At 37.6% G+C, this 27,287-nt stretch overlaps 3 protein-coding genes and 1 pseudogene across 3 annotated transcripts; 3 read left to right on the top strand and 1 right to left on the bottom strand.

Moving 5' to 3' along the window:
• The first annotated feature begins 280 nt into the window (after positions 1 to 280).
• On the top strand, positions 281 to 9,374 carry LOC110159503 (coenzyme Q-binding protein COQ10 homolog, mitochondrial-like). The gene is made up of 5 exons (XM_020924061.2): positions 281 to 501; positions 3,424 to 3,576; positions 4,874 to 5,066; positions 6,522 to 6,617; positions 8,965 to 9,374. The coding sequence occupies exons 1-5, from the start codon at positions 398 to 400 to the stop codon at positions 9,112 to 9,114; spliced, it is 696 nt and encodes a 231-aa protein (XP_020779720.1). The 5' UTR covers positions 281 to 397; the 3' UTR covers positions 9,115 to 9,374.
• Positions 9,375 to 9,913: 539 nt separating this feature from the next.
• LOC110159502 (complement C1q-like protein 2) lies at positions 9,914 to 11,077 on the bottom strand. Its single transcript, XM_020924060.2, has 3 exons — positions 10,789 to 11,077; positions 10,578 to 10,712; positions 9,914 to 10,404 (listed from the first exon to the last, which is right to left on the bottom strand). Exons 1-3 carry the CDS (start codon positions 11,012 to 11,014, stop codon positions 10,115 to 10,117), a joined length of 651 nt encoding a protein of 216 aa, XP_020779719.1. The 5' UTR covers positions 11,015 to 11,077; the 3' UTR covers positions 9,914 to 10,114.
• Positions 11,078 to 20,075: 8,998 nt separating this feature from the next.
• On the top strand, positions 20,076 to 22,193 carry LOC129408684 (complement C1q-like protein 2; annotated as a pseudogene).
• Positions 22,194 to 23,696: 1,503 nt separating this feature from the next.
• Positions 23,697 to 26,369, top strand: LOC129408685 (complement C1q-like protein 2). Its single transcript, XM_055152914.1, has 3 exons — positions 23,697 to 24,053; positions 24,227 to 24,361; positions 25,011 to 26,369. The coding sequence occupies exons 1-3, from the start codon at positions 23,828 to 23,830 to the stop codon at positions 25,295 to 25,297; spliced, it is 648 nt and encodes a 215-aa protein (XP_055008889.1). The 5' UTR covers positions 23,697 to 23,827; the 3' UTR covers positions 25,298 to 26,369.
• The last annotated feature ends 918 nt before the right edge of the window (positions 26,370 to 27,287 follow it).

Raw genomic sequence — 27,287 nt, 5'->3', positions numbered from 1 at the left:
ATTTCTCATTGCCAGTTCTATTTGGTAGACTGGCAATTTCAAGTTTCAAAATAAGAGGACATTGTGAAAATGAGTCTAGACACCAAACATTTCCGTCACTGTGGGAAATCATGACGCAAGTCCGTGTGAATAGCCTAAAGTGGAAATTTCTACTACTATTACCTCTACTACTACTACTACCACCCTCTCTGCTATCTATGCTCTGATTGGTCAGCGACGCCTCCCTTTTACATCACTGCTTCCTGATTGGCTCACCGAAAGATTCCTCGTTTTCTTTTAAACTCGTGTCTTTCTCCGAAGAGTAGTTTTACGCAGCCGACAACGGCGCATTTAAGACGAATACGATCGACTTTCTCTGCGGGAAAAAACGCAAAAAAGGTGCTTCTTTCTCTCCGCTATGACCATGAGAGCAAACCCGAGACTTTTGAAGAGACTGCTGAAATGTCCGGAAACTTATCTATCCAAACTGGCGCACGGACATCCGAGGAGAACGCTATTACGGTTAGTTACTTTTTCTGTCCATTCTCGGAAACGCGCAGTGTCTAGGCGCATTACTGTGACATTAAAACAGTGGCTAGTTAAAAATGTAACTTTTTAAGATCTCAGTGGTGTAAAAATATCTGTAGTACTTTGTTAAAACTGGACTGAATGTTAAAACTGAAAACAGACCTATATAACTTTAGATAATTCTCCTGTGTAGACCCTTTTCATTACGCATACTCAGTTGGATAGTAGTTTACTCTATATCGTAATTTTGCTTGTAATAGGAGGCTAGATTTTCACTTGAGAAATACGCTACAATAAATCAAATTATTAATGAATCATTGAAACTTCACTTGAGGAAGGATGGACCACAACTGAACCAAAAAAGACCTTCAAAACGTTCCTGGCAGAAGTATAGCCCTTATTTCCTGATTAGGTCCGTTTTCCCCCTTACTTTCAACTTCTTGGGGACTTCTGAAGGAATATTTCTTTCTTTCTTTTTGTCTTTTTTTACTTTCAACTTCTCGGGGACTTCTGGAGGACTTGTTGCGTCCTGGGAGCGGAGCGCATACTAGTATAACCGGTTGAAGCAGGACTATAGGCCGGAGACAGCTGAGCGTCATTTTTCACAGAAACTAAGCGAAATTAACATGTGTACAGGGATTCACAGCGGGATGAATGGCCTGCTAATTCTATTTACCCAAGCAACAATGCAGGGGTCTTCAGTGTCTCTCTACATCGATAATCAGATCACTTAATTACCCTAATACTTGATGCAAAGATGCACAACGTAACTGTTCTTGTATAGAGTCAACCAGGGTCAGTTTGTCGCCATGGAGATTTTTTAGATTTGCCTCGAAAGTACTAAAGTCATAATCTGATTCATCAGCTGGTTTCACTTCGTGGAAACTGCCTGACCTCTCAGCATTAAGATTCATTCGCTCACCGGTAGGCGGGTACATTTTTATTTAACCAATCGCTGCTATTTGGTCGTGACGTAATGCGCCGCTAGCGAGGCTAACTGGTATATTAAGCTCTTCCCAGATCCCGTAGGAAGAAGGACAATAACATCTTTCCCCTTGATAAAATTCACCAAACATTCTCTTTGTTCCAGCTTTAAATCCTCGATCTCGGGAATCGTTGCCAACACAGAATGTACGGCTCTTCGCTGATTGGCTGGTGCCCGGACTCGCACTTCCGGGGTTCTTGCAAACCATCTAGTGTATTCTGATTCTTGACCTAGTAGTCACTGGAGAGAAATCAAATTGAGCGAATACACTAGGTGGCGCCAGCCTGGCTACTAAAATCGGCCATTAAAGCATATCTACTTTATCTCCATAGAGACAATTAACTTAAATGAAGCTACGGTGCAAAGTAACAGGTCAGATCTGTCGAGAGGTGACTCCATGCAGGTTTTTAAATATATTTTTGTGCAGTTAAAGGTCCCATATTACAGCATTTTCTGATCTGTTATAATGTTGTTTCCTCATCATGAACATACCAGGAGTTGTGTTTTATTTCATTCACACATGTTTAAGGTGCAAATCCTGCATATTTAGACTGAGTTCTTCTTCGTTCTTGTGATGTCATGTGGTAATACAGGAAGTGCTCCACTGTGTTTTAAAAAGCCATCCCTCTTCACTAGAATTATTGGGATCATTTCAGCCCTGGAATTGCCCATTTCTGAACAAACGGTAAAAGGTAGCTGTTAACTTGAAAACTATCAGAAGGTGGAAGAGAGCATTTTGAGTTTTGGGTTACTTAAACACGTGTGAATGAAACAAAACACAACTCCAGGTATGTTTTTGATGAGGTAACCACTTTCTAACATGGATTAAAGCTCACATGAGTTAATTTTGTGTAACATAGGACTTTTAAAGCCACACTTGGGAACATACTAAGTAAAACAAATGCATATCCTTGAGGAAATAAACACTGCAGACCTGAAAAATGGAAGATTTTGCCAGCTCCTCTTATGTCAACTAAGGAAATCTGTGTTTGTGTTTATCATTGTTTCCTTGGTTACACCCATCAGCCTGAAACCCAACCAGTCAGCAGATCCTTCAGCCAGTCCTGACTCAGATCCTGGCTCTAGATTTGGGGAAGGGTCCCTGTGGAAACAATAAAGTCCCTATTCAATCACTATAATCTTTAAACCAGTGGTTTAGGGGATAGAGTGACCACATTTTTACTGGAGGGTGGGGGTCAAAAATCCTGCTTTTACTTGCTTTGACAAGACACAACACCTACAAGTATACAGATGTGTTGTGTGTGAGTATTACCAATCTTTATTATTATACTTTCATCCCTCTCCACAGATCTGACTTGTAACTTGACCCCTTCTGCTTCTCTTGGGTTTAACTTTCTCTGCTAAAATGACAAAAATTAAAAAGACAAAAAAGAATAATTATTTGAATAAATCATCATCAAAAGACTAAGATTTCTTGTCAATATGGACACTGGCTTGTCTCCATGGAAATAGATCAGTTTAATGTCATGCTGTGGAATATTCCAGGCAACATCTCCATGGACGCGTGCGGGTTGCATCATCTCATGTCAAAAATATAGAAATGTATATATTACTCAACACTAAAATCACTATCGAAGCTAGATAATTATTTGAGCAACTATCAATACTGCAAACAATCTCATTAACAAGACAACATTCTTGATCAGTTTTAGTGTCATTTTGAGCTTAATCTGGTATGATAACATAAAGAATTTGGTATTTTGTATGTTAAAATTGCATTAAAAAGTCTTTACTTTGCTTGAAAGTATATGCGCTGAAAATTATAATGTGAGATTCAGAGTGCGAATAACTCAAAGTGAGAAATTCAAAAGCTTTTAAAACTCAAAATCTGATGAAACAAACGATCTTCAACAGTGGGCAACCTATACTTTATGAGCATGTATTGATGATATATTGTTTTTTGTTTACAGACCCATTGGTTCTTGTTGTGCGTTGATGGACAGGAGGACGGCTCAAGCTCTGGTCCCTCTCACTTCCACAGTCAGATCCAGACGGAGCTTTATTAACCTGGCCGCAGCCATCTGTCCACGAAGGATGGAGTACTCTGAGTGCAGGACATTTGGGTAAGTTCCTCCATTATAACCAGAGAAACACAATATTCTTGGTTTAGGTCCAGTTAAAGGTACACTGTGTAACTTTTCTGGTGGGTCCATGGTATGACATTAACATATCTATCTATGGTTTATTTATTATTCACTTCATTATGGATGTTTCTATTGCTAAAAAATACGACAATACCTTCTGTGAATAGGGGCGACTCTCCACAGATCTGAATTGTAATATCGCGTAGTGCTGTAACCTGCATGTCTCCCTTGTAATAGATGGGTTCAGTCTATAGTGTGGAACATTTTAGACAAAGCAACATTTCCATGGTAAATAGGAGCAGAAAAGTTGCGTGGTGCATCTTTTTGGGTTGAGTTACCCCAAACATGATTCATCACAATCAAATCAAAATTGCAACCATAATTTTCTTTGCAAGCAACAAAATATCTTGTGTTTTTGTGGTTAAAAAGTGCTAACACTGTAGTTTATCTGTACAAACAAGTGATTTTGGTATTACATTGTCAGTTAACATTTCAGTCTTTTTTGTATTTTTTTTCTGAACAAGTTTAAAATGTAAACTTTGAAGAGAGGCATTTGAGGTCACTGGGTGTTTCCTAGAGGAACACAAGTGTACACATCTCATCTGAAAGTTGGTTAACCACATTTACACACTAATTGCTGTCTAAAGTAAAATGTTAACACACTCAGCAATGACTTTAAACAAGCCTCTGTCCTCACCTAAATGTGGTCAGTGGGTTAGTACCATAGACTGTATATATAAATGGACATAGCTGACCCTCTAGTCACCTCGTTCCAAATAGAAAGTGTTCATGGGGGTGCTTCCGGCTCCATCGACTTCGGTTACAATTTACTTCAATGAAAAATAGGCACCGTTCTATCTGTAACTGCTGCTGTGAGCCTCGTCGTTTTGGTCTTAAAATGTTCGTATTAACCCACTCTACATGATCCCGGTGTTTTTCTTTCAGTATTTTTGTCCGTAAATAAAGTCCTATTGTTTGCCCCTATAACTGCGAGCCTCGATGAGCTTCATTTGACTGGAGTCAGATGCTATGGACGGTGTCACATTCTCTTTGTCCACTTCTTTATACAGTCTATGGTTAGTTTTAGCCGACACTCTCTTCATCATTCATAATTTGTGATTTTTACAGGCTAATGTGGCTAATGGCTGTTGAAAAAAGTACAAGGGACTAGCTCCAGTGTTCCCAAATGTTCTGGGACTAGCCATGTTGCTGAGTGGCCCAGTTCTATGTCTATGGGTTTACTAACAACAACTTAAAATTTCTTCTTTTTTTCCAGGTACACTCCGGAGCAGATTTACAACATCGTGGCCAACGTTGATGAGTACAGCCATTTCGTCCCCTGGTGTAAGAAGTCCCGGACTGCAAAGACCAGAAACGGACAGGTCCTTGCGGAGCTGATGGTCGGATTCCCACCAGTCCTTGAACGCTACATCTCCGAGCTCACCTACATCCCAAACCACCAAGTCCGGGTAAGAACTCCTCTTCCAAAATAATCAGTTTTTTTTTCAAAATTCAAAAATACGACAGAGAAATTAATAGTAAATAATTTTGGTAAGCGTGTTGTGGAAAAGAAAATTTACAAAAGAAAATATTTAATGCAACAACTTCTACCTGTAGTTTAGACTTATACAAACATGTTCTTAAATACATGGGGTTCTTGTATTATCAGTTTATGAGTTCATATTTCAGTCTTCTCTCAAATGTTGTTATGATAAAGGTGCATTGTGTAACTTTTCTGGTAAAGGGTTCGCTCAATAATGTGGTATGGTATTAGACTTGGCCACCCCCCCCAAACATCGTAACGCCCCCCAAACATCGTAACGCCACCGAGCAAAGTTAACTCACAAAACCACGCAATGCCACCAAGCGAAGTTAAAGGTTGTATAGAGGATTTTTTTAAGGAAAGAGAAATCCAGCGACAGTCCTTTTTCAAATGTAGTGCATGCGTGACACCACCTTCCTCCTCCACAGTTCCCTCTAGAAATAATTTGGAGACCGACACCTCAGTTTTTAGACCCTTCGTCTGCTTCAGTCGCACAATCACTGAAAGGAATCTCCAAGAATCACCTCAGTTTGTCTTCGCTCCTTTTCTCCTTCTCTTCTTCTTTCAGCGACCTCAAAAACCGACTTTCTTTTACGGCGAACTGGTCATGGATTCTCGTCCGACGTCGCAACAAACTTTATGCGAACTGCGAGAGAGCCACAATTAGAAAAAGCCTCTAAGAACCGCTGCATAGTTACCTTAGAAACGTAGGGAGTTTGATTGACAACCTAACAGCCAATAGAAAATGAGGCAGCCTCGTTTTCTATTGGCTGATGTTTATCTGGCCTCAACACGTCCACAGTTGATAGATTTTCATTCTTTTTTTTTTTTTGGTCATCATAATTACAAGGCTGCTGTGTCTCTGTAATGGTATTTTAAACTTTCATTGACAATTTGAAACAAACAAAAAATCCTCCATACAACCTTTAATGCCCCAAAATGACGTAACGCCCCAAAATGACGTAACGTTACCAAGCAAAGTTACAGGGCAGATCTATGGAGAGGTGACCCCACTCATAGTAAGAGTGCATGTGTTTCAAGGGATTTTTGAGCATTAAAAACAGAAAATAATAATTAATTGAATGAATGCAAGCTAGGTTCATTTAATGCTGTACTTTGGAAAATTCCAGACAAAGCACTAACATCATCACAGAGACAAGCACGTGGCAGACCCTCCCCCCGGAAAGTTACACAGTGCACCTTTTATTGCTCCTTGTTTGAAATGTGCACTTTGAGTCCTACTTTTAAAACTTGTATCACACAACTAATCTCGTTCTTAACACGACTTGCTCTTGTGGCAAAGATTGGAGCTTTTGATGGGCAATGTTTACCTTTCCTCTTGGTGGCCTTGAATGGACTTTTTTGTTTATTCTCCAAACAGGCTGTGTGCAGAGACGGGTCACTCTTCCGCCATCTGGAGACTCTCTGGAGTTTTTCCCCTGGTCCTACCCCAAACTCCTGCAACGTTGAGTTCTTTGTAAGTAATATTTAAAATACAAAAAAAATTAACTTGCATTTGAAATATGTAAATTACTGGAAACTGAAGACAATTACACTTAAAGCCGTACTGGGTAACTTTTCTGCTGGAATATGCCTCACAGTATGGCATTAAGCGTAATCCAGCTCCATGGAGACAGGCACGTGACACTGGTTACAGGTCAGATTTATTCAATTATAGGGGATTTTATAGCTCAGAAATACCTTGAAATCAGGCATTCTGACTGTGTAACAGGGTCGCCTCTCCGCAGATCTAACCTGTAACTTGGTCTGGTTTGGTCTCCATGATGGTTAAAAGATTTAATACCATACTGTGAAGCATTCCAGACAATCTAATAACATCTCCCCCGAAAAAAAGCACTTCACAGACCCTCCATCAAAAAAGTTACACAATACACCTTGAATCCTTTGTTTCTTGCGAGTTAACGAGACAGAGAAAATATCTGAGTAGAAACTAAAAATGTATGCAATTTTAAGTTTAGACAGCTCCCGGCAGTATCTCAGAGGATTAAAGATGGGATATTAATGCAAGATTTTTAAAGCTTTCTACCATGTTATAAAGTTTTAAGGAAATAATTGCTGTTAATTAATTGTATTTTATTTTCAGTCTCTTCATTTATATCTGTTATCTGTAAAGTTATAGTATCAGAATCTGCCTAAGAACTGAAAAAACTTGATTGGTGCATCCCAAATTTTAAGTAGTTAACTTTTGAGTTTACAAAGAATCAACCTTATTAAATAAAGTGCATGATTTAAAAGTGCATTGTGTAAGTTTTCTGGTGCAAGGTCCATCAAATTCTATTAGTGCTTTATCTGGAATGTTTCACAGTATGGTGTTAAACTTTTCTATCTTCATGGAGACCAAACCAGGCTAAGTTACAGGTCAGATCTGTGGAGAGGCAGCCCTGCTCACCATCAGAATGCCTGTTTTTCTAGTTATATAAAACCACCTGTAATTGAATAAATGTAAGGTAGAGCTGTTTAATGTCATACTGTGGAACATTCCAGGAAGAGCAATAACATAGCCATAGCAAAAACAAGCAAATGACAGACCCCCAACTAAAAAGTTACACAGTGCACCTTTAAGCCTTGAGTAATGTAAAATGGTGACACCTACTGGTCAAAGAGTGTAAATGCAACAGGAATTTCTCACTCTTAAATGCAGCCAGACATCTAGACGTGTTGAGCGTCCCAGGAATGTCTTTTTAAATATTGTAGATAAAAGTTTTCCCTGAGCAAAATCTGAAAGGCTACTGTTCTACTTACAAACTTGGTGCTTTTATATTTCTGAATGTTTAAATTAAAATGTTATATAGTCCTTTTTTAGCCTGTTAATTCTTGCATACACTTACCAGATCAATAATGGGACTAAACCTGGACTAAATTAAATTAGGGCAATAAGATCACAATCACAATCTCATTAAAGGTTCTATATTAACAAAACTGACTCTTCTGAGCTTTAAGACATGTTGTAATGTTGTTATCTCATCAAAAACGTGCCTAGAGTTGTGTTTTGTTTCATTCACACATGTTTGAGTAGCCCTTTTATTATTAGTCTGTTTACATCTCCACTGCTCAAAAGGCTCTGTTCCACCTTGTGATGACATGACAACAATAATATAAAACATAGTGTAAAATAGTGTAATATGGGCAGTGTTGGAGAGTAACAGATTACTTGTACTGGAGTTACGTAATCAGAGTACAAATTATGAGTAACTGTATTCGGTTACAGTTACTGTTTCAATGAGTGGTAATTGGATTACAGTTACTTTGTTGAAATAAATCGATTACACGGCGATATTTTCCTGTTTTCACATTTTGGGCTATATCCTCCGTTTTTGTTTTTTTTTTCTCTTTAATTTCACGCATTGCCTTAAACTAAACTAGGTCTAAACTAGATCTAAACCAGTTCTAAACTAGATCTAAACCAGTTCTAAACTAGATCTAAACCAGTTCTAAACTAAATCTAAACCAGGTCTAAACCAGGTCTAAACCAGGTCTAAACCAGGTCTATCAATAATATTTTTTAATACTGTTAAGTAAAGTCTGGGCTTTTCATTTTCTTTTAGCAGATAAAACATCTTATATTACGATATCCTCATCTTTGCTTCTCTACAGCAAATCAAGTAATCCAGAGTATTTAGATTACATTACTCACCTTCAGTAATTTAATGGATTCTGTTACTAACTACATTCTGGGGTGTGTAATCTGTAATCTGTAGGGGAATACATTTTAAAAGTCACCTTCCCAACACTGAATATATGAACTTTTAAGCAGTTGTTTACTATAATGTGCTATTCTAACATTTGTATTTTTCATTTGTCAGGTCTCCTTTGAGTTCAAATCTCTGCTCCACTCTCGTCTGGCCGGAGCATTTTTGGAAGAAGTTGCCAAAGAGATGATCACTGCTTTCGAGTCCAGAGCTGCTGCACTTTACAGAAACAATCCAACAAAATCTTTAAAGAAACCATCTTGACAATAATACCTGCACAAGAGGCTGCTTTTCCCTAGTGCACATATGTTGACCTACACGTTTGGTATCACATTTATTTATGGATCACAGATTAATTTATTTTATTACTTGTAAATAGTCATTTTATTATAATTTTTTTCCCCCCAGGATTTCCAGGTCACATTTTTACACACAAATACCTCAGACCTGGCCTGTACCTCAGCAAAATATTGTGACTTATCCGTTTTGTTTCTTAAATAAAATTAGTTTTTTTCTCTGCTTCATTTTAAGTTCTGTTTTTTTCTGAATAAATAAGATGTAGATAATGTGTAGATAAAAATGAGTTTTCACATTAGCGTCTGTCATATTTGAGTCTTTTAAATGGCTCTTTGATGTTAACACACCCAGAAGATTCAGATCACATAAAAGAGCCGAAAGTCCCTTGTGGACCAGTTAAGTTTGTCTAAGTCTATAAAATACATTCTTGCTAGAGTATTGGGGATCAATCAACTCAATATTATTTATTTTTAGTTTGTGATTTAATTTCCCACCATTGACAATTTTAAGCAGCAAACTAACAGTTGAGCAAAACACTTTGGAATCATTTCTCTTCAAATGACTTTCTCTCTCTGCCTAATTAACACAATTAGAATTAATCTATTAATTGTGTCCAGACTGGCACAAACCCCATCAAAAAGGGTCTAGTGACGTCCCTGGTGCTGTTATAATCAGGTGAATGGTCAAATTTTAGTAAATAGCTAATAAAAAGAATGACAGATGTGAAAGTAATAGCAAATCCACCCATACACAGAGACATAACCAAGTCTTTTAGGATGCTTTATTGAAAGATACAAGATACAGACAGTAGTTTCCATGCCATGGGGTCTATTAATATTTGGTCATGTTTGTAAACAAATTCAGTGTCATTTAGTTGGTTGTCACATGAAAAAACTGATATTCATGGAAAACGTACAGATTGAGCTATTATGTCATGATAAAATATGAATGAAAGAAACTTAAATAGTTAAACATTAGTGAACAGAAGGAACCCAGTGAAGGTGTTGTAGTTCATTCCGTCATCATAGACAACTCTGTTAGCTGCCAGCTCCACATACACAGTGTCTCCAGCCTCTAGTGGGAGAACTGCTGCATTACTGCCCATGTCATTAATATCTGATCCGGCAGTGTCCCACACAGACACCACACGCTCTCCATTTTTCATCAGGCTCACAACTGAACTAGGAGGAGACTTTAGGTTGTTGAACATTGAGAAGCGAAAGAAGTACATGCCTTTGATGGTTGCAGTGAAAATGCCTAAGAATTAAAAAAAAAAAAAGTTAGAAAATTTACAGCAAGGCTATTTGGTGACACTTAATTAAAGATAAATTATTTAACTTTATCCAATTTTTAAAGTATTGTGACCTGGCTACTTTTACAGAACACCTATATCAATAGCAGCAGCATCATTTTCTATTGCTCTTATGTACCTGTAGCTGGATTGTAGTTGTTGCCAAAGTTGGAAAATACTTTCTTGTACTTCAGAGGAGCGGCAATGGTAAACGGTCCAGTGTCTCCAGAACCAGTTTCATATAGAGTTGCTGAAAAGGCCACTTTGGGAGTACCTGAAACAACAAAACATGACTTATTACACCACATGAGCATGATTAACGAATCAGTCTGTATTGTTAGAATACTTACCATGAATGATGCTCTTCAGTTCAGTGAGCTCTCTCTCAGTGTTGTCCAGTTTAGTTTCCACTTGTGTCATTTTGTCCATGAGATTTGCCACTTTCTCTGTCAGAGCTCCCACAGTCATAAACATGGAGCCATCACAGCACTGAGCAGGTTTGGCCCCATTCGGATTGTCCTGGGCCCCACTCACTGCACAACTGATCAGCAACAACAGGACTACAGTCTGTATCATGTCTGTGGTGAATATGCTCTCAGTGTGAAATGGTGACTCCTTTTACACTTGAGCCTTATTACAAACAAGAAATGTACACTTCTTCTTTTTAGTGGGACTTTCCCTTGTATTGTGTAATTATGTGTGAGGGTTTCATCCTGCCCCTCCTACCTCTCCCTTCCCTGCTCCTTCTCTCCTTACTTATTTGGTTTTTCCTGGGCGGACCCCAATCACTCACCTGCTGAGCTCCACTCCTGATCCTCCAGTAATCATCTCCGGCAATAAAAGACCTGCTGACCTGCTCTCCAGTGCCAGATCGTTCTGTCAACCAAGTGGTGAACTACTCAGGCTTTTTGTATTTTTGAGCATTTTGAATGTTTTTGACTCTTACCTGTTTACTTTTGTCCGTTCCCCAGTTCAACCGTTTTGGAGCCAGCCTCATCCCGTTACCACCTGTTCCGCAAGCCTCTGGTCAACCTCTTCACCATTGCACTTCAGCCAACCTGGACCCATCCTACCTCCCCTGGAATCTATCCCCCTGTCCACGACTCTTTTGTTAATAAATACTTTTGTTACTGCATATTTGGGTCCGACCAGTGATTCTTAACATTATGACTTTTGGAGAGTGGACACTTGGGCAGTTTTATTTTTTAAGACTTAAAATTATGTATACATTTGATAGGGATTGGACAGGGTGAGTTAGTGGTAATGAATGGCACCATGTCCACATTTGGAGTTTTAGTTTTTTGTTATTAAATAATATTCTAGACAATAATTTATCTCGAAACTCATCAGATTAAACATGAGAGACCCAAACCTGGCACAAGTCTTATTTTAAAGATTACAGATTGTGTAGATTTCACTTTAACTATACAATATCTGGACATCTGGTTTACTTTCATCTTCTTATATCATCAAAACAGGTCCCTGGAGATGTCTGAGAAAAATATACTTTACTATAAAGCTCTGCACCTATAATGGTCACTGATATGCTCACCGCACTGATGATCAGCAACAACAGGACTACAGTCTGCATCATGTTTGTGGAGAATACGCTCTCAGTGTAAGATGGCGACTTCTTTTATACTTGTGCCTTATTATTACAACACCAGGACATTATATCTCTTGAAAATACACAAGGATTGTGTGTTTTTTGTCATCATTAACATTGTGCCTGATACAGTACAGTAGGATGCCACAGCTCACCAATCGTCTTGGTTCACAGTTTCTCTGATTTTATCATCTGAGTCCATCATCTCATTTTTATATTTGCATTATATCTGTCCACAGTGATCGTGTTTCTGTTTGCTGCTATCCTCCACTCTAAAAGAACTCATTGTGACAGGCAATGTGGTCAAACACCCCATTTTTCTTTTCTGAATATTCTTGAAGAGATCATCTTCAAGTCCAATTTGTCTTTTGATTTCCTTTATTTTATCCTTTTATAACTTTATTCATCTATGTAATCTTAAAAGGCATATGACAGGTTTTCATGTTTTTTTTTTATTTTATTAATAGTCTTCATTACAACTAACTGCAGTTGTGGAGTATTTTTTACACTGGAGCTAACCTGTACCCCAGCAAAATGTTGTGTCTTATCCATTTTGTTTCTTAAATAAAATGATTTTCCTTTGCTTCATTTTAAGTTCTGTTTTTTTCTGAATAAATACAAATTAGCCATTTCTTTCCTCTGTGATTAGTGTGGAGATAAAAATGAGTTCTCACATTGACTTCTGTCATATTTGAGTTTTTTGAACAGCTCTTTGAAATGAAATGAACGCAACCAGAAGATTCAGATCCCAGAAAAGAGCTGAAAGTCCCATCACTAGCAGCAAGTCTCTTGTGGTTCAATAAAGTTTGTCAAAGTCTAAGTCTATAAAAAACATTCTTGCTACAGTCTTGTTGCTTCTCTGATAAGCGTTTCAGAGGGCACATGCCTTGGGAAGAAAGCCTGTTAATAATAATAATAATAAAAAAAAAAAAAACATGTTTTGACCTTTTCTTCACAACAGACGATTGTTTCTTCCTCTGCAGCGCTCAGTTTACTCTCTACCAACGTTGCGACATGCGCCATCTAAAGGTGAGTGAAGGAATTGCACTTTAACTCAAAAGGGATTGCAGAACCAAATTGTTAGCAATGAAATAACAATAAAATACTCAAATAAAATAAAATATGAGGGGTGTCTATTTTTATATTCCACATACTCACCTGCCTATATATAAAACCAATGCTCTACACTTCTTATTTACTAACACCAAATAACTTTGAAATTCTTTCTGGCAGCATCATCTCAGCATCCGTTGATTCATAATCTCTTTTCAAAAATGTTCAGACCATATCAGAGTGGTAATTCAATTCCGTTCATTTTGTGTCTTTTTGTGTCATTTGTGTCACTTGTGTCATTTTGTCCATGAGATTTGCCACTTTCTCTATCAGAGCTCCCACAGTCATAAACATGGAGCCATCACAAAACTGAGCATGTCTGGTTCCATTTGGATTGTCCTGGGCCCCACTCACTGCACAACTGATTAACAACAACGGGACTACAATCTGTATCATGTTTGTGGTGAATATGCTCTCAGTGTGAAATGGTGACTCCTTTTATACTTAAGTTAAGATAAGATAATCATTATTGTTCCAAAGGGAAATTTGTCTTGTTGCACATGTTGAACATGTGTCCATTGTTCATGTCCATTATCCATTTGTGCACTGCACAACCATAAAGTGTCCAACTTACTGCACCAGCCCTGGTGCACAAACAGTTATTGTACCACTGAATGAAGTGACTTAAGTGTGCCTTTGTTGTGCACCACACAATCTGGTCCCCAGAACCTGACCTCTATCTGTAGCTTTGATCCAATCAAACATGAGAACATAACATTGACAAATCTGGATGTGTTTTAACATCACATAGCAAATGTCTCTGTCTTGTTTTGTGATTGTGGTTTTTGTCTGTTGTCTTTAATCTATGTACTGTGTGTGTTTTCAGCATGTTCTAATTTTACTAATATGTTTGTGCAGTGAAAATTCCTAAAAAAAAAAAAAAAGTGAAAATTGAGAAACATTTTCTTCTAACAAGAACAATTGTAAAAAGTGAAATAGCTTATTTACCTGATTTATTTCAGTAGCAGCACTTCCGCCTTCATCAGAAGTATCAACTGACTGCTGTGATGTGTCTCTGATCAGCTGGTGTTCCCAGGTATGCTCAGTTTGATGGATCTATCAGACTGGCCACATCTACAGTCGCCTGGTGGTCTCATGTGTGAGTCAAGGCAAATGTCTCCTCATCTCTGTTGATGAACTGTGCGCCCTGCTTCCCAATTTCAATAGCCTCTCTAACCATCTTATTTGTGCTCCTCTGTTCCTACAATTTTAGCCCTGTCCCAATCCATGACATGGTTTTCCCTTTTACAGTGGTCAGATATTACAGACTTTAACTTTTCCTGTGAATATCAGGAAGCTGGGCACACGGACCATCAAGAGAGACGAGGTACTGCTTATTTTGGCTCACACATGGGACTCACGTGTCCAGAGACCACCAGGTGATGATAGGTGTGGTCAGTCTAATAAATCTGACCAATCTGTCAAACTGAGCACCAGCTGATCAGATACATTACAGAAGTGACACCTCTGATGAAGGCAGCAGTGCTACCACTGAAACATGTCAAGTAAATAAGCTATTTAGCTTTCGATGATTTGTATTGTTAGAAGAAGCCAAAATACATTTTCTAAAAAAGAAGTTAAAATTGAATTGAAATGATAGCTCCTGGAGCATATCACACTTCAAAGTTTGCCCACAGCCTACTTCTGCTGCACTACGACATGTCTGTATCAGTACCAGTAACAAGAGTGTGTTTAACTGTTCATTTTTTGCTGCTCCCATGTACCTGTAGCTGGACTGTAGCTGTTGCCGAAGTTGGAAAATACTTTCTTGTACTTCAGAGGAGTGGCGATGTTATATGGCCCAGTGTTTCCAGTACCAGTTTCATATAGAGATGCTGAAAAGGCCACTTTGGGAGTACCTGAAACAACAAAACATGACTTATTTTAACACAACTCATAATAATAATAATAATAATGACTCCTATGGCAATGTAGTGCTGATTTACTTCTTTTGTAGAAAGGCTGATGAGTGTGTGGCTACCATTTACATGAACAAGGTGAATGCAGTGTCTTGCCCAAAGACTCTTCAAAACAGTAGATACTGCATGCTGTTATAATACTTACCGTGAATGATGCTCTTCAGTTCAGTGAGCTCTCTCTCCATTTTGTCCATGAGATTTGCCACTTTCTCTGTCAGAGCTCAAACAGTCATAAACAAAGAGCCATCACAGCATTGAGTGGGTTTGGTTCCATTTGGATTGCCCTGGACCCAACTCACTGCACAACTGATCAACAACAACAGGACTACAGTCTGCATCATGTTTGTGGTGAATATGCTCTCAGTCTGAAATGGTGACTCCTTTTATACTTAAAGATAAGTTAAACTTTATTGTCCCAAAGGGAAATTACACTGACAAATACAGTACAGTCAAACAAAAGGCACAAGATACATGTGTCCATTGTTAATGTCCATTGTCCTTTTGTGCAATGCAGAACCATAAATTGTCCAAGTTATCGCACTAGCCCGATTGCACAAATAACTATTGCACCAGCCATATTGCGCAAACAGTTATTTCACCATTGCACCGCAGTTTTTCAAGTTTAGTTTTACACTGAGCAGGTAAAGAGCCAAACCAGGCGACCATACTGTAGTGTATCAGACTCTCCAAAACAGTATTATAAAAACTGGACATGATTTTTGTGTTCACACCAAACAGCCTCAGTCTCCTTAAAGAGTGGAGCCTCTAGGAAAGCTTGGAAAATCAACACACAGCTTCTATTTAAACAAATTGTCAGTGTACATACCCAAATATTTAAAAGACGCAACCTGCTCTATTTGTCTACCTTTAATGACAACAGGACTTGTGCCTTATTATTACAACACCAGGAAATTATATCTCTTGAAAATACATAAGGACTGTGTTTTTTTAGTCATCATTATCATTGTGCTCCGATACGATACAGTAGGATGCCCTGATATGAGTATCCTGGTTTCACAGCGTGCATGTATACGCATTATCCCGAATACTGCCATAACCGGGATATGGCTAATAACCAGGATACTATGTGCATGTATACACACTCCATGCAATTTTAAAGGGTATATGACAGTTTATCAGCTTTTTTGTTGATAGTCTTCATTACAACTAACTGCGGCTGAGGAGCAGTCTTTATGCAGGAACCAGCAGCGTGGAGACAGAAGACCCAAGGAAAGGTGTAACCCCCAAAGTAACTCCAAACCTGATAGGATACTCACAATTATGTTATGTCTGACAGAATTTTAGATCTAAAAAAGACCACATTGTGATTTAATTGATATAATAGCAATTAAAACTGCACATAGGCTTATGGAATGTGCAATTATTAATAGAATACAATAATGCAAAGGGCTTGCCTGTTAAGAATAATTTAAAGGTCCTGTTGGTGCATCACTCGTGGTCATAGTTGGTCTCATATTTATTCTGTTCTATGGTGTTTGTTTATGTGGTGCTTGTGTTGTGTTGTCCTGTTTTTTAATAAAGCATGTTACCCCCTGTCCCAAGACAAATTTTTCCCATGGGAGACAATAAAGGATTATCTTATCTTATCTTAATAATATATATATTTTTTTTTTTTTGCTAAAATGTCAGGGCCAACAAAGTTGATTAGAAAAGTGCAAAAATACAGTGTAGAGGGGTACATGCAATAGAACTGCGATGTGCATGAATATAAATCAGTGGGTATGAATGAGGAACAACAGGGGTATGTGTAATACAGTATAATAGGATTTCTAAATGTGTGTTTCTCTCCAGCTTGTTTAACATGTTACTGAGAAATGTTATTTGTCTAAATGTTAATTAATATGCATTGTTCCCCATTTTCTTAAATAAATAAGAATAAAAGTAAGAATCTGTGAGTTCTAAAACAGATTACATGCACCTCTGTCATCAACACAGAAAATTCTTCCATAATACAGGGACAATTTACAAGCAAATAAGGCATTTTCATCCTGGCTGTTAAATCCTTCAATTAACAAAATTAAGGTGTTGTCACATCTTTTTATTAGTCTGAATAACTTTTGTACCATTTGCCCTTAAGTCCAAATATGAAATGCTCTCAAACTATCTATGATTAGTTAGTGGAAATACTCAGTGACTTTCATCCATACACTAGACCATACATAATAGTGTAAAAGTCACACTCACACTCTTACAAGCCTTACAGGAACGTTAGGCATGGAGAAGAATGTAATTATGAATATCCATCTCTTGATTTCTTCATCACATTTGTCATCTTCAGTAAGATTATTGTCTAACATCTCCAAGGATCTCTTTTGATGATATAAGAAGGTGAACAGTAAATACAAAGGTGCAGATATTGCATAGTTAAGGTGAAATGTTTTTGATCTACTGTATACTCTACTATACTACTAAACCAGGTGAGGGTCTCTCATGCTTAATCAGCTTAGTTAAGATAAATCATTGTCTAGGATTTTATTTAATGACAAAACTTCAAAAGCAGACTCGGTGCCATTCATTACCGCTCATTCACCCCTGCTAATATGGCGTCCATACCAAATGTGGGTGCAGGAGCTATAAATATTATTATTGCCCAAGTATCCAATGCTCAAAAGTAATTATTTATTACTTATTACATTACTTTTTTTTTTTTTTGTGATCAACTTTTTTTTTTATTGAAACGCTGCATAATCACATTGACTGTACATTCATGAGTTCTAAAATGAGTACAGCTTGCTTATATACATACATAGTCAGATATACAGCAATCCAATTATTTGTTTTTTCAAATACAAAAAGAAAGAAAAAAAAAGCTAACAAGCAAACAAAACAAAAAAAACACAAAAAACAAACAAACAAACAAACAAACCAACAAAAAAAAAAAAAAAAAGAAAAAAAAGAGAACTATGGCTAATATCTAACCCCACCACCGTAACATTGAACATGGCAATTAGTGTTATAATCCAAGTAAACCAAAGCCTCAGCTCACTGTCCTCTTAGTAACCATACAGTGCTAAATGAAAAACGAAAATATTACAAAGAAATACCATCTTATAAATGTAGTATAAATGTCTTACTCCGTTAAGTTCAGGCCCCCTTCAAAATCACACTCCAGAATCTCTGGAATCACTTTTTGTAAGAAGGATATCGCATCTTTTCTCTGGAAAACCATAAATGCGCAGGTTTAATCGCCTTTCTCTGTCTTCTAATTCGGCGAGTTTTACCCGCAGAATCGTAACATCTTCCACCGTGGCCGACGGAGAATCACAGCGCTGCCATTCAGCCTCCTCCAGCGAGTCCAGGCGGGACTCAGCACTGTTTACTCGCGACAGCAAGTCCGTCATTTTCTCTTCAAATGCAGAGACGGCTCTGTTTGTCTCTGACAGCTGCTTCAGGACATTGTCAAAGCTTTACATACAGGATAATGACCAACAAAATCTAAATAAAGAACGGTGGTGTCAGAGCTCAAAATCACGCAGCCATTCTACTCGCTCCCTACTTATTACATTACTTATTCATACTAATTACATTATTACTTGGGATAATGGCTCAATAAAAGCCCATAAATGTAAGTAATTATTAAAGTATATAGTTTACCAAAGCAGTTATTTCCTTGTTCTAATGGGAATTTCCTTGTGTTGTAATAGTAAGGCACAAGTATAAAAGGAGTCGCCATTTCACAGATGAGAGGATTTAGAGCACAAACATGGTGCAGACTGTAGTCCTGTTGTTGCTGATCAGCAGTGCAGTGAGAAATATATAAAATGTGCAATTTCTTCTATTTCTGCTCTTTCAATCTTTGCATTCTATTTTAATTGTTCTTCATTCTTACCAATAACCTTGGTATTTGTTTCCTTTGCATTCATTTCATGTTAAATTCCTCATGTTAACCTGAACAGGCTCATGGACCTTAGTGTTGATGGATTATCAAATGAGTCAGGGACTGGTTCTGGTATGTCAGTGGAGGCTGACTTGGACACAAGTTTTCCGCAAGCCACATTTTTATCACCATTGCTTTTTTTAATTTAGGAGCTTTTCAAATTCATGACGGTAAACTTCATGGGCCAGTATTAGGGCCCGAACTATTTAAAATCAAATCTGTAGTTAGATAGACAGACAGACAGATAATAATAATAATAATAATAATAATAATAATAATAATAGTACTAGTAGTAGTTGTAGTTGTTGTTGTTTATTTATTTACTTTTCTGGTGGAAGGTCCTTCAAATGCTTTTCTCCATGGAGACATAATTGTTTTGTCTGCAGTGTTTTACATTATGGCATTAAACCTTTCTATCTTCATGGAGATCAAACCAGTCTTTCAGAATGCCTGTTTTTCTAGGTACTTTTGAGCTATAAAAACACCTGTAATTGAATAAATGTAAGAGCGGTTTAATGTCATACTGTGGAAGATTCCAGGCAGAGAAATGACATATCCATAGAAGAAAAGCAGATGATGGACCACCAACCAAAAAGTTACACGGTGCACCATTAAGTTTTCTTCACTGAAGCAGCATCCTTTTTAACGTTGTCCCATTATATTTTTTGTATTGATTATACTTCCGATTCTGATGTACAGACCTCTGTTTGTTCCATAATTTAATAGTTTTGGCTGCACTCTGTCTCCGTCTTCAAAAGTGTGAACCTCATGTGACACTTTTGAGGAAACTGTCTACGTATGAAACAAAAAGAGAATCTGAAGTATCCACCAAAAAACAAACAAATGGTATTAAATATGAAACATACCATTTATTGAGCAACTTAACTCTATATCCATCTATTTGTGAACAGATGAAATGTAAAAGACAATTCCATTTAAATATTAGGAGGGATATTTACTAAGATAGTGCTAGCAAACTTGATTTGATATGAACACATGGGAGTGGGAGGAATAGGAACATTTCTGGGAGGGTAAAACGCACTCAATACACACACTGGACACCCTCATATTGCAAAAGCAGAAAAGAATCTCAACCACAGACATGATGGAGACTGTAGTCCTGTTGTTGCTGATCAGTTGTGCAGTGAGTGGGGCCCAGGACAATCCGAATGGGGCCAAACCTGCTCAGTGCTGTGATGGTTCCATGTTTATGACTGTGGGAGCTCTGACAGAGAAAGTGGCAAATCTCATGGACAAAATGACACAAGTGGAAACTAAACTGGACAACACTGAGAGAGAGCTCACTGAACTGAAGAGCATCACTCACGGTAAGTATTGTATTACAACTCATTTCTACTGGCAGAATGTTCAGCAATTTTCATGGTGACACAATGCACCTTCAGATTGAATAGTTTAGTTTCATGTTTTTAAGACATGAAATTAAACTAAAACTTTTTGTGTGTAATGCAGCTTGCCCATTTATGAATTGTGTTATTTCAGGTACTCCTAAAATTGCCTTTTCTGCATCTCTCTATGAAACTGGCTCTGGAGACACGGGGCCATTCAACACCCAAACTCCTCTGAAGTACAAGAAAATCTACGCCAACTTTGGCAACAACTACAATCCTGCTACAGGTAAAGAACTGTGATTGGCTCAGTTTCAACTTCATATAGTCACCTGCCGTCATACAGTATAACATTATCATTTGTTGTTGTTTCTTTTATGAAGTCATTTTAGATGAATGTTGTGATTTAACATGTAATGATAAATGGGTGTCATAGATTATACATAAGAACAATAGATCTAAATTGTAAGCATTGATTACATCTTTATTCACAGGCATCTTCACAGCAACAGTGAAGGGGGTCTACTTCTTCCGTTTCACAATGTTCAACAACCTCAATTCAACTCCAAACTCCGTCCTGGTCCTGAGGAAGAATGGTGAACAGATAGTCACTCTGCATGACGTTTCAGGGACTGACGCCAATGACACGGGCAGTAATGCAGCAGTGCTCCCCCTAGAGGCTGGAGATACTGTGTACGTGGAACTTCAAGCCAACAACAGACAAGTGTATATGATGACACTGCTCACTACAACACCTTCACTGGGTTTCTGCTGTTCACTATTTAGCTTTGTGTGATGTTAACTGAAAGCACTGCTCTGTTAGAAGCTCTATTACTCGAATTAGACTTAAATTGAGCTTTATTTTTACACAGTCTGTCCAGAAAGAGCTGCATGGGAATCCAGAAGGATATCTCTCTGTATTTGTTATACAGCTCCATATCCTCAATGAATCTGGATTTTTCCAGGCAACAGAAAGAGCTGATTTGGTTGGAAGTACAACAGGTGAGATGATTTGTACTCTTAAAGGTGCATTGTGTAACTTTTCTCCATGGAGACATGATTGCGTCATCTGGAATGTTTCACAGTATGATATTAAACCTTTCTATCTACATGAAGACCAAACCAGACCACGTTACAGGTCAGATCTGTGGAGAAGCAAACCTCCTTACAGTCAGAATGCCTGTTTTTCTAGGTATTTTTGAGCTATAAAACCACCTGTAATTGAATAAATGTAAGGTAAAGCTGTCATACTGTGGAACATTTCAGGCAGAGCAATGACATATCCATATAAACAAGCAGGTGACAGACCTCCAAACTAAAAGTTACATAGTGCACCTTCAAACAAGTCTTTCACACATAAAATTACAGTCACAAGTCAGCCAACAGTTTTTCAGTTAGTCACTCTCATTTTAGTTGAAAATCCAACATCTAAACAAGGCCATGGAGAAAGAGGTATGACATTTATAGTTTCTTGTAGTGAGGAAAGTGGCTTTTGTAGGTAGAGTAATATATCGTCAGCATAGAGGATGATTTTACACTTGTTTGTTTACCTGTAATAGAGTGATCCTGACAGATAGCTGCAGCCAGGGGTTCAGTGCAGATAGTAAAGAGAAATGGGGAAAGTGGACATCCTTGTCTAGTTTTATTTGAATGATTTAACCATTGTCATAACAATTGAAAAACTGTATGTTTGTGAATTGTTGTTTAGTGTTAGTCTATTAATTAAGAGGTTTGAAGAGAAATGATGCAAAAGCGTTTTGCTCAACTCTGTTAGTTTGCATAACTGACTGCTTAGAAATGTCAGTGGTGGAAAAATAAATCACAAACTAAAAATAAATAAACCAATGTTCTTCAGGTGTTCATTACACTGACATGAATTAGCCTGCTGAGTATGTAACATCTGTACATAAGTTAGAGCACATTGTGTTTTGCTATTTTATCAAGATCATATCAAACTGTCAAAATATCAGTAAACATTACAGGTGCAGAACATCTCAGACATCTCCAGGGATCTCTTTTGATGATATAAGAAGGTGAAAAGTAAATCCAGATGTGCAGATATTGCCTAGTTAAGGTGAAATCTATGTGATCTACTGTATACTCGATAGTATAGAGTCTATACTATACTGCTAAACCAGGTAAGGGTCTCTCATGCTTAATCAGCTTAGTTAAGATAAATCATTGTCTATTTTATTTAATGCCAAAACTCCAAAAGCAGACACGGTGCCATTCATTACTGCTAATTCACCTCTGCTAATATGGCGTCCCTACCAGTTTTAGTTATGTGGATGCAGGAGATCTATATACCATTTTAAATCTTACATATTATTATTGCCCAAGTATCCACTGCTCAGACGTCTTTATTACTCAGCAGCACAATGGATGCAATAAAAGCCCATAAATGTAAGTAATCATTAAAGTATATAGTTTACCAAAGCAGGAATCTCCTTGTTCTAATAAGGTTCAAGTTTAAAAGCAGTCACCAGATCACATTATTGCAAAATATAATGGAAAGTCCCACTAAAACCCCATTCAAATAATAAACAAGTGAATGCACATAGTTTACCTAAGTGGGAATTTCCTGTTGTTGTGTAATGTTGCGACCGAGAACCCTTATTTACTCAAAGAATCCGTTCTGGCATAAAAAAGGACAAGGGCAATGTGGTATAGAAGTTACACATCTTTATTTAATCTTCTAAACATTTAAAAGAAACATTTCATTTTCCTGGTTCCCTTCTTGATACACCCCTCAAATATCATAAATGTAGGACTCAACAACACCCCAAACTAAAACACAACAAATCAAATTAATAAGCCAAACCAAACGTTAATACCAAAAAAAACAAACACTAGTTGAACCCTACATTTACAATAAGTTAAAGTGCGGGTGCGCTGTAAACCTGAATTATGTAATATTATTTAAAGTGCGTATGCCAAGGTATCTGAGGTAGACTTTGTTACAATAAAGGGCATAAAATTAAAGCTGGTGAAAGTGCTCGTGCTAAGGAGGCCTACCTGGGCGAAAGTGACTTGTGCCAACCCTGAGACCTGACCTTGCATTGCACTGACCCCCTGACCAAATATTGCACTTCCCTCCAAGACCTCGGCTACTGTTAATCAATATTCAACTAAAACCAACACTAAGATAAAGAATAAAAAGCAAGAATAATGCAGCAGTAGCAATCGCAAATTTAGAAGGGGGAGGGGGGCACTCTACATGGGGCTCCGAGCGCGCTACGAGCGGCCGCCGGCACCACCGCCTACTCCAGACAACACGCGCTGCCTCCAAAAGCCACCGAAAGCCCCGACGCCACACCACAGCGTGCGCAGCCTTTTCTAATCGCGCAATCAGTGACGCCAGGAGCCACGCGCAGCGACGCACAGGTGGACGCACTCACAGACGCAACACAGCAGGACAACATAGTCTAATCACCCGGTTACAGTTGTAATAGGCACAAGTATAAATGGAGTCAGCATTTCACAGATGAGAGAATTTAGAGCACAGACATGATGGAGACTGTAGTCCTGTTGTTGCTGATCAGTTGTGCAGTGAGTGGGGCCCAGGACAATCCGAATGGGGCCAAACCTGTTCAGTGCTGTGATGGTTCCATGTTTATGACTGTGGGAGCTCTGACAGAGAAAGTGGCAAATCTCATGGACAAAATGACTCAAGTGGAAACTAAACTGGACAACACTGAGAGAGAGCTCACTGAACTGAAGAGCATCACTCACGGTAAGTATTGTATTACAACTCATTTCTACTGGCAGAATGTTCAGCAATTTTCATGGTGATACAATGCACCTTCATAATTGAATAGTTTAGTTTCATGTTTTTAAGACATGAAATTAAACTAAAACTTTTTGTGTGTAATGCAGCTTGCCCATTTATGAATTGTGTTATTTCAGGTACTCCTAAAATTGCCTTTTCTGCATCTCTCTATGAAACTGGCTCTGGAGACACGGGGCCATTCAACACCCAAACTCCTCTGAAGTACAAGAAAATCTACGCCAACTTTGGCAACAACTACAATCCTGCTACAGGTAAAGAACTGTGATTGGCTCAGTTTCAACTTCATATAGTCACCTTCCGTCATACAGTATAAACATTATCATTACCTCTGCCAAGGAGGTTATGTTTTTGCCGGCGTTTTTGTTTGTTTGTTTGTTTGTTTGTCTGTTAGCAACATAACTCAAAAAGTTATGGACCGATTTTGATGAAATTTTCAGGATTTGTTGGAAATGTGAAAAGGAAGAACTGTGTTCATTTTGGGGGTGATCGGGAAGAAATCCTGGATTCTGGATCACTTTGAAATTTTAGTTAACATTGTGGTAAATGGGGCCAAAAATTTAGTTTCTCAATATCTCGGTTAATTATTGACCAAACCCCATGAAATCTGACTCAGGGATGGACAATGGGATCCTCTTTCATATTCCAAAGGCTGATCCGGATCTGATCCAGAAGACTGATTTTATCGCAATTTATATAAAAAATGGGGGGTAGTCCTTGGCGGAGGTCTGCGCTCTCTGAGTGCTTTTCTAGTTTGTTGTTGTTTCTTTTTATGAAGTCATTTTAGATGAATGTTGTGATTTAACATGTCCAAATTATAACATAATGATAAATGGGTGTCATAGATTATACATAAGAACAATAGGTCTAAATTGTAAGCATTGATTACATCTTTATTCACAGGCATCTTCACAGCAACAGTGAAGGGGGTCTACTTCTTCCGCTTCACAATGTACAACAACGTCAATTCAACTCCAAACTCTGTCCTGGTCCTGAGGAAGAATGGTGAACAGATAGTCTCTCTGTGGGACATTTCAGGGACTGACGCCAATGACACGGGCAGTAATGCAGCAGTGCTCCCCCTAGAGGCCGGAGATACTGTGTACGTGGAACTTCAAGCCAACAGACAAGTGTATGATGACACTGCTCACTACAACACCTTCACTGGGTTTCTGCTGTTCACTATTTAGCTTTACTTAGCATTTGTTTATTATCTGCAATTAAGCAGCTGACTACAGTACATAACAGAACTAAACCTACTAATATTTGTTGCTGGCTTTTGATACTTTGCAACCTTCCCTGGGGTGTGATGCTAACTGAAAGCACTGCTCCGTTAGAAGCTCTGTTACACGAATTAGACTTCATCAGATTTTTATTATAACACAATAAAGTATGTCCAAAGAAAGCTCATTTGTTTAGAACTACAACAGCTGAGATGATTTGTGCTCTTAAAGGTGCATTGTGTAACTTTTCTGATGGAGGGTCCACTACACGCTTTTCCCCATGGAGACATTATTGCTTCACCTGGAATGTTTCACAGTATGAAATTAATAACCTTTTTATCTACATGGAGAACAAACCAGACCAAGTTACAGGTCAGATCTATGGACGGGCAAATCTGCTCTCAATCAGAATGCCTGTTTTTCTAGGTATTTTTGACCTATAAAACCATCTGTAGCTGAGTAAATGTAAAGTAGATCTGTTTAATGTCACACTGTGGAACACTCCAGGCAGAACAGTGACACCTCCATAGAAACAAGCAGGTGACCTACACAGAACCATGGATGCTCGTTTTGATCACAGTCTTCTCAAAATGCTTTTTAAATCCATTTTGAATCTGTTCTTGAGTATTCAGATGATCTTATAACTGTTTTTGGGCAGTGTTTGCTAACGTGTGCATTGCGTCGCCACAGAAACTGCTGAAAATTCCAATAGACATGCATTATATATATTATAAGTATCAATTAAAGAATCATTTTAAAGAAGTTCATGGCCGATGTCTTTTGTTGGTGGGAGGAGAGAGGAATAATTGTTGCTTCTTCTATTTTACTGTATCGTATATCTTCAAATACAATATTCCCTCTTTAACCTGCACTTATCAGTGAGTTTCAGAATAACAAAATAGCACTGTTGTCATAGCAATCCATAGCAAGTCCTCAAAATGGCATTTACAAACAGGAAACTGAAACCCATGAAATTGAATAAATGTCCATGTTGAATTGCTGATTATTTTCATAATTATTAATAAAATTTATTTGTAAATTTATGTATCTTTATTTGTAAAGACGCCATTGATCTGTAACTACAAATAGCAACAAATATGTTACTATATTAGAAATAATTATATGTTATATCCCCCATCATTATGAGCCTGTCCAACATTTTCAGGGACATTTTACTACTCAAATTATATTTTATTTTTATATAATTATTCATTTGTATAGCAACTATGGAGGACTAAAAACAACATAATTACAAATAAATGTGGCAAATAAAGGTGGACATAAATAAATGATTAAAGACAAAATATAAAAATTGTTTTTACATGTAAATAAATAAAAGTAAAAATAAAATAAAAAATGAAATAAATACATGTGCAAATTAATAAATGAGTAAAAAAATGAAATTTATAAATTCATACAAAAATATATAAACAAGCCTATTTTAGTTTTTTAATCCCAAGAATGTATGCACATATGTATAACAGCATTTATTTATTTATGTACACATTTAGATTTTTATTTACCATTTAATTTAATACTTTCCAACTTTTATTCTTTTATTCATTTATTTCTAATTATGCCATTTTTGGTCCTCCATAGGCAACTGCCCTAAATTTCATCATTCCGAGGCCCATGGATAGGTGTTAAATAAAGTGTGCAATAGAAACACAATTTTATCTGTTATGAAATATGTTTAATTATTTTATACCATCAAAATGACTTAAGGATACTCTGAGATACACACTTAGTTATATTACAAAATTAAAATAACAGCATCAGGAAAACTGGTTTAATATGAGCATTTTAAGCCCAAAATGATGAGGCTCACAGCAGCAGTTACAGAGAGAGGAGCGACATTTTTTCAATAGAAAGTGAACTGGAGACAAAGTTGATGGAACCAGAAGTGCGCCCATTCTTACATAATATTTGGAACATGGCAGCTAGTGAGTTAACTACG

Source organism: Boleophthalmus pectinirostris, unplaced genomic scaffold, assembly GCF_026225935.1.
Source record: "Boleophthalmus pectinirostris isolate CB_2022bp ecotype Guang Dong unplaced genomic scaffold, ASM2622593v1 HiC_scaffold_17, whole genome shotgun sequence".
NCBI lineage: Eukaryota > Metazoa > Chordata > Actinopteri > Gobiiformes > Gobiidae > Boleophthalmus > Boleophthalmus pectinirostris.
This window is presented reverse-complemented; position numbering and strand designations above follow the sequence as displayed.